The 8416-nt window shown below is 37.8% G+C and overlaps 1 protein-coding gene across 1 annotated transcript in view; it reads left to right on the plus strand.

Moving 5' to 3' along the window:
- Positions 1-8053, plus strand: part of LOC144613236 (uncharacterized) — a 715514-nt gene extending 707461 nt beyond the window's left edge. The window contains exon 6 of the mRNA XM_078435074.2: positions 7988-8053. Within this exon, the coding sequence (XP_078291200.2) occupies positions 7988-8025 (38 nt within the window). The 3' untranslated portion in view covers positions 8026-8053. The remainder of the gene's footprint in view (positions 1-7987) is intronic.
- The last annotated feature ends 363 nt before the right edge of the window (positions 8054-8416 follow it).

The raw sequence follows: 8416 nt of genomic DNA on the forward strand, positions 1-8416 counted from the left end.
AATTTTAAGGCAAACTTCACTATCTTCCTGCATTGATATGCTATCTCCAAGCAACACAATACAGCCAAGTGCTCAAGACCAAACATTTACAAGGTACTTAATATTTACCTCCACATCATATCCTTAGTCAATGAATTTATTGCCAATGACTGATGATAATACTTCCTAACTAGCTTGTAGTATTATATATGCTGCAGATATTAGGTTAAAGATTGCTTTCTCCAAGGAACCTCCCTCTTCTTCCTTAGCACCCACATCTACAACCACATCAGCATCCAACCAGTTGGCTCCTTTTGCTGAGTTCCCTCAGAGTTACACATGCTTCTTCTCTCTTAATTGTAGCATACTTATGATTATAGAAGCTTTATACATTTTCATTTTCCACTGTCACTGCCAAGACCATCAGAATCTAGAACAGAGAAAAGGTCTAACAAGAATCTATTGAATGTTTAATAAATATTGAGAAAACCTGTGCTTGATTTAGTCCTGTCTGTGTCTAGGTGAATTGCATTAACATTCATTTGGAATGAAGCCTAACTTTAGTCGCTTATCACAACAATCATTTTGCAGTTATAAATACTTTTCTATAAGTGGAGATTGTTAAAAATGGCTTTTTCTGTTAATATGTGATATCTTTTTAAATGATGTTTTAACCTGAATAGTGTTAATGGATAGCATTCACATATAAAATCTTTCACTTGCTCATAACTACAAAAATAAAATAATAATCACAGCCCAGTATACTCTAGATTTTAAAAGATTATGCTGAAACCCAGTTTTTATTGATGCATGGAGGATAGATGATCTACATAATTTTCTGGAAATGATTTATCTTTGCTCTCGCAAAAAGAAGAAGAAGAAGAGGAGGAGGAGGAGGGGAAGGGGGAGGGGGAGGGGGAGGAGAAGAAAAAGAAAAAGAGAAAAAAAAATAATGTGCTAAATGCTGTCACTAGTTGTCCCTGAAGACTGTGAGCCAGGAGTAAGGTGATCCACTATGCCAGTCTGCCCAAGACTTAGGGGCTTCTTAGAATAAGGGACTTTTGATGCTAAAACCAGGATAGTCTTGGGCAAACTGGAATGGTTGGCCACAATAGCCAGTGTTCGCTGGATCTGGGATCTAGAATCTTCTTATAAGACCCAACTAACTGCAAAGCCTGTAACAACCAGGCCTGTTAAGGAAGTCACAAAAGCTGGGGTAGCTGCTTTCTAGATACAAAAGAGAAATTTGATTTGGCAGGCATTCTTGGCCAGTCTGGACCTTCCAACAGATTGATTCCTTGTTACTTTTTGTTGGACTTATTGCCATCAAAGGCCAGCCATCATGGAAAGACACACTTTTTTTTAAGCTGAAGATTTATTTTCTTCTATTTATGAAGAACCAGATTCTATCCTTTTCTGTAATATCAGCCATGGCAGCCATCTGATGGTAATAATTTAACCATCTGCAACTGCAATCATTTAGTAAACTGTTTGCAAAAAATAAACCATAAAATGAAATGCAAATTGGATGAATTCAGAAGCACATATTTCTCTAATTAATATTGCTTCTTTCGGGAATTATAGGTTCCTTTTGGCAACATTCATTTTACTGAAATCTTCTCAGAAAATGCCATTTAAAGAGTGGAACATTAAATTTTTAGAAGGAAATAATATGGTTCCTTCAAAAATGCCTCCACCTTAAGTCTGTATTTTCAAAATAGGTCTCTTTTAAGAGAAGTTTAGGTACAGAGTCTGTTCTCAAAAGAGAGGGAAAAAATATGGAATGGCTTCCAAATGCGTAATGGATGAAATTCAAAGTGTTTAGTCTAGTTTTCAAAGGTGGTGTGGAAATAATGATCCCAAAGACTTTTCACTATCTCCCTGGAAACTTTCTCCATTTCTTCCTGGTGGATCTACAATTCGTCTTCAGACACTAACAGCACTGTGTCTTACACATAGTAAGAACTCAACAAATATAGATTGGATGGATGAATAAAGGATGGAGGAATAATTGGAGTTAAGTTTTTACTGCTGAATTGTTGCTTATACAAAATATATTTTTTGTTCATATATGCTCATATTTTTGACTAGAACTTCTCTGATGTCTTTCAATTCAAACATGTTATGTTTTAACAAACTATTGCTTCATGTGTTCTTACATATGGTATAGGCTGTGTGCTTTTTAATTACTTTTATTCATACTTCTAGCACCCCCCCTCCCCATTCAGACCTTAAGCTCCTTGGGGGATATGTCCAGTGAGTGCTGCTGAATATATGCATATCTTGTTTTATTGCACTTTAAGGGGCTTTGTAGATATTGTGGGTTTTTTTTTTAACAAATGGAGGTTTTGTGGCAACCCCAAGTCAAGCAAGTCTAAAAGCACCATTTTCCCAACAGTATCTGCTCATTTAATGTCTTTGTGTCACATTTTGGTAATTCTCACAATATTTCAAGCTTTTTCAAGAGCATTATAGAGATGTGTGATCTGTGATCTTTGATGCTACTATTGTCATTGTTTTGGGTCCCATGAACTGTTCCCATATAAGATAACAAACTTAATCAATATATATGTGTGTTCTGACTGTTCTGCCAGCCAGCTATTACCCCTTCTCTATCCCTCTTTTCAGGCCTCCCTATTTCCTGAGACACAACAATATTGATTAGGCCAATTCTTAACCCTACAATGGCCACTAAGGGTTCAAGAGAAAGGGAAAGTCACATGTCTTTCATTTTACATCAAAAGCTAGAAATGATTCTTAGTCAGAAAGGCATGTCAAAAGCTGAGATAGGCCAAAAGCTAGGCCCAACAACTAGCCAAATCATGAAGACAAGGGAAAAGTTTGTGAATGAAATTAAAAGTACTACTTTTCATGTGAACACATGAATGATAAGAAAGCAAAACAGTCTTACGGCAAAAATGGAGAAAGCTTTAGTGGTCTGGAGAGATCAAACCAGTCACAATATTCCCTTAAGCCAAAGCCTAATCCAGAGCAAGACCCTAACTCTCTTCAATTCTTTTTTTTTTTTAATTAAAATTTTTTTTAATGTTTATTTATTTTTGAGACAGAGAGAGACAGAACATGAGTGGGTAAGGGGCAGAGAAATCTGAAGCAGGCTCCAAGCTCAGAGCTGTCAGCACAGAGCCTGATGCAGGGCTCAAATTCATCAACCACAAGATCATGACCTGAGCCAAAGTCAGACACTCTTCTGATGGAGCCACTCAAATGCCCCTAACTCTCTTCAATTCTATGAATGCTGAGAGAGGTGAGGAAGCTGTAGAAGGAAAGTTTGAAGCTAGCAGAGGTTGGTTCATAAAGTTTAAGGAAAGAAGCTGTCTTCATAGTATAAAAGTACCAAGTGAAGCAGCAAGTGCTAATGTAGAAGTTATAGTAAATTTTCTGGAAGATCTAAGATAATTAATAAAGGTGGCTATATTAGACAATGGATTTTCAATGTAGGTGAGACAGCCTTATAGTAGAAAAAGATATCATCTATGGCTTTCATAACTAGAGAGAACCCAGTGTCTATCTTCAAATCTTCAAAGGACAGGCTAACTCTCTTGGTAGGGTCATGTAGCTGGTGACTTGAAGTTGAAGCCAATGCTCAATTACCATTCTGAAAATCCTAAGGCCCTTAAGAACTATGTTAATCTCTGCCTGTACTCTATAAATGGAACAACAAAGCCTGGATGACAGCACATTTGTTTACAATATAGTTTACTGAGTATTTTAAGCCCACTATTGAAACCTGTCAAAAATAAAAAGATTTCTTTCAAAATATTACTGCTCACTGACAATGTACCTGGTCACACAAGAGCTCTGATGGAGATATACAATGAGATTAATGTTTTCATGGCTACTAACACAACATCCACTTTGCAACCTATGGACAAAAGGAGTCATTTTGACTTTCAAGTCTTATTATTAAGAAGTATATTTTATAAGGCAAAACTCCATACATTGTGATTCCTCTGATGGATCCGGGCTCAATGAATTGAAAACTTTCTGGAAAGGATTAACTGTTCTAGATACCATTGAGAACATTCATGATTTATAAGAAATGTCAGATATCAACATCAAAAGGAGTTTGAGAATTTTATTTCAACACTCATGAGTGACTTTGAGGGATTCAACACTTCATGGAGGAAGTAACTGCAGATGTGGTGGAAATAGCAAGAGAACTAGAATTAGAAGTGAGCCTGAGAATGTGACTGAATTGCTGCAGCCTCATAATAAAGGAGTTGCATCTTTGGATGAGCAAAAAAAGTGGTTTCTTGAGATGAAATCTAGTTCTGGTAAAGACTCTATGAAGATTATTGAAATGACAACAAAGGATTTAGACTATTCCATAAACTTAGTTGATAAAAAATACCATCAGGGTTTAAAAAGATTGACTCCAATTTTCAAAGAAGTTCTACTGTGGATAAAATGCCATCAAATGACATCTTAAGCTACAGAGAAATCATTCATGAAAGGAAGAGTCAGTCAATGTGGCCAAGTTCACTGTTGTCTTATTTTAAAAAATCGCCACAGCCATCCCAACCTCAGCAACCACCATCCTGGTTAGTCAGCAGCCATCAACATTGAGGCAAGACCCTCCACCACCAAAAAGATTATGACTCCCTGAAATGTTAATGATGGTTAGCATTTTTTGCAAGGAAGTATTTTTATTAAGGTACGTACCTTGTTTTTTGTTTTTTTTTTTAAATTTTTTTTTTTCAACGTTTTTTATTTATTTTTGGGACAGAGAGAGACAGAGCATGAACGGGGGAGGGGCAGAGAGAGAGGGAGACACAGAATCGGAAACAGGCTCCAGGCTCCGAGCCATCAGCCCAGAGCCTGACGCGGGGCTCGAACTCACAGACCGCGAGATCGTGACCTGGCTGAAGTCGGACGCTTAACCGACTGCGCCACCCAGGCGCCCCCGTACCTTGTTTTTTTATACATAATGCTATTGCACATTTAATAGACTACACTATAGGGTAACATAGCTTTTATATATACTAGTAAAACAAAAAAAAAATCTTTTGATTTGCTTTATTGTGATATTCACTTTATTGCAATGGTCTGGAACCAAACACCCAATATATCTGAGAAATGCCTATATTTAGAAGCTTTATCCCTGAATTTGTTTCTGTTATCATTGCTAAGATGGCAGATTATGTCTGATTCTCCCCCTCCCATGTTGTACTCTGACTGTCACTCCTTTCATTTTTCCTAGCCTAAAAATATCCCAAATTAGGTCTCCCCTTGCCCAAAGGACTATATGGTGAAAGCTCACCTCTCTACTTTTTCCCCCCAGTCTACTCCCTAACCCAAATTCTTATTTAAATTCTAATCGCTACCAAAAAAAAGTAGACAAATTTAATTAAATTTTCAAAGTTCACAGCAAGGTTAATGACATACCTGGAATGATTTTCATTTCTAAAAGACCACTTGTCTATACAGTAGATTTGTGAAACCAGATACTTGTCTATACAGTAGATTTTCAAGTACTGGGACTTGATAGTTTTCAAACATTTTTTGATGGTGTGGTGAATGTGTGTGTGTGTGTGTGTGTGTGTGTGTGTGTGTGCGCGCGCGCGCGCGTGCGCTCACCGTCTAGGGGACAGATATTTCTCTTCCTCCATTAGCAAAGTCTGAAACATGAATAAGGATTAAAAGGCAATGAGAGGTCATGGACTGATAATGGCTGGTAATAGAGAAAAATCTTAATTGAACCTTCAATTAACTGGATTGTTCGTGGTGAGGAGCAAGTTTTGGTACATCTTGCTTTTATTCCAAAGTGAGAAATTCAAGGGAAGAAAATAATCACAGGAATATCCTTTTTTAATTCTTGGGAGTATTCTACTGAGGTCAGAATAAATTCACTTAATTGTCTACATTTGCTATTTCCCAAGTTCCAACAATGGGAATAGATGTCCTAAATGATGACCCTGAGCCCCAACATGGGCTGTAATGATGAGGCAATGAGATAATGTGGGTGAAAGCATTTTGTGAAGTATAGTACATTGTGCAAATACAAGAAAGACCTTTTAATGCATACCTATCTCTAAAAATTAGTATTTCTTTGTAAAATTGTGACTCCTACTTTATGGAATTACTTAATGTGTCTAGATGGCCATGTTTTAAGAATGCCATAGAAAAATTTCCTTGAAGGGTCAGAGGTCTGCCTAAATCACATCCATTATTCTTTCCACCCTTGATATTTCACAATATATTATAACATAAGTGGGAGAAATACTATTTCAACAATTAGACTCTTGAACATGAAACAAATGTAATCTCTTTCTATTAGCACCCCACCTGCTTCCTGTCAAGATATTTAGTATTGAAACTGCCAGGTAATGTGATCTAATCCAGTGAATATCAACTTGGGTTGTATAAATCAGTTTCAGTTCTATGCTTCCCCTTACTTGATCCTTCCCTTTTCACTAGTCACCCATCCTCCCAGCCATCAAGTGTCCACCACTGCCAGTCATAACAGTGAGCACTAGAAATGGAACATTAGCTTACAGGATTGGCTCTCTAGAGGGAGTAGCTCCCTAAGAGCTGGTATCATGCCCTGCGCTAGCCCACAGCTCATGCGTCCATAGCACAAGAGATCGTTGGTGCTGGTGGAGATGAATGAGTAATGGTAGGCTCTTCAGGAGCAACGTATTTCCAGCTACCTCTACTTTGGGGATCCTCTGAGTGAGATGAAACTTCAGTGCAGCTCAAGACAAGCAGCCTGTCATAGCATTTCCCTAAAGAATCTCACCTTGTTTGGTACCCAGAACTGTATTCAGATCAGTACTCTAACTGGTATGGTACAGCTACTGACAACCAGAGCAGATTCTGGCCAGAGCAGTGGAATGGAGTCTATGTCCATTTTAATCCTTATTTAATGGTTCATGGGAAATCTCAGAATGATGCTAAGAGAAGGGCTGGGGGATGGGAGGCACTAAGGGCCTAGGGAAACTGCTGTTTTTCTGTCAGTCGGAAAGATTTCATTTTTAACAACCAGTTGAGCCATACTGGGCACACCAGCTAGGTATTAGTCCTGCCAATACCCTGGTCATTTCTGGAAAGACTATAGATCCACATTCTCCGCTGCTATTCACAATTGCAACTCATGGGTACCTTTGGTATCCCCTTCTATAGACCTGTGAAGGACAGGGACAGTTGTTTGGGGACTCACTCTAAAGATGGTTAGCTTCCAATTCCTAACTTTTCCATTTACTAGCTATGAGACCTTAAGGGAGTTACTTAACTGTATCTCCAGTCCATTATTTATAAAGTCAAAATAACAATTTCATACATATGGTGTTGTGAGGACTAAATTAGTTAATATGTATAAGGTAATTGAACAGTGCCTGGCACAGTAAATACTATGTAAGTATAAGCTGTCATTTCTTAGTCACTCTTGCCCAAAGGTATGAATGGTATCTGTAAAACTGCTAATCTCATACCTTAACTGGTAACCAGTACTGCAGACCCCTCATATATGTGTGTACCTGCAAACTTTGATGGGTTCCTCCTGTATTTCTTCTATAACCATGATTGGCACTTTAGTCCAGTGAGGACAAACAGCCAAGATTCTACACTGCTTTCCTTTTCATATGCCTTCTTTTAGTCCTTCCTTTTATAAATTTATATTGGTAGTTTTTAGAAGTTTGACTAGTCTTTCTCTCTCTCTCCTGGAACAAGGGATGGAAAAAGTTCTATCTCATTGTGCCTATCTGACTATCTAAATGATCTCCTTCCCAGAGCAAGGCTGTTTTAGCCTTGCAGTACGTAGGAACATTGCACTGAATGGTGCTTTGTCTCTATGAGAAGGAAGGCTCCATCATGTAGCCTTAGAGGGATGAGTGTCAGCAATGATACAGTGTGGTGTGCGAAATGAGCCATTCATTCATACTTATAATGTAAATTCAGGCTCCACAGTTCTCTGCCCCATGCTAAGGCAATTTTTTGAATAGCTCAATTGTTAGGGTTTATGATCCTTTCCCATATTCTTCCACCACAGATGGTACAGAATCTTCATTCTTCCAGATTTTTAAATAGCTGACAAAGTCCTGAAGTGAAGAAAGAGGTAAGAGATGCATATACTGGAATTGTAAACAGTAGGAAAGAACTAATTGACCTAGATCAGTAATAATACTTGAGAGGGAACTAGCCTATGTGAATACCTACCCAAGTCATGTACGAGTTAGAGGAAGAGAAATTACAGAGAAATAATCTGCTTTTGGTTTCTATAATCCTAAATGTTTAAATATGAGTTATTGACTCCTATCAACTTGTGCACTGAGGTAGGGGATCACAACAGAGCATCAAATGAATCTGATTTTCTTGATAGCTCTGGCTAAGAAATCGGGACTGTGTTCACCTTAAGAACATAGCATATGAATACTCTTTGTGACTTTTAGTTGTTATGTGTATTTCCTATACTGCATAA

This window comes from Panthera onca, chromosome D2 (genome assembly GCF_046562875.1).
Source record: "Panthera onca isolate mPanOnc1 chromosome D2, mPanOnc1 haplotype 2, whole genome shotgun sequence".
NCBI classification, from domain to species: domain Eukaryota; kingdom Metazoa; phylum Chordata; class Mammalia; order Carnivora; family Felidae; genus Panthera; species Panthera onca.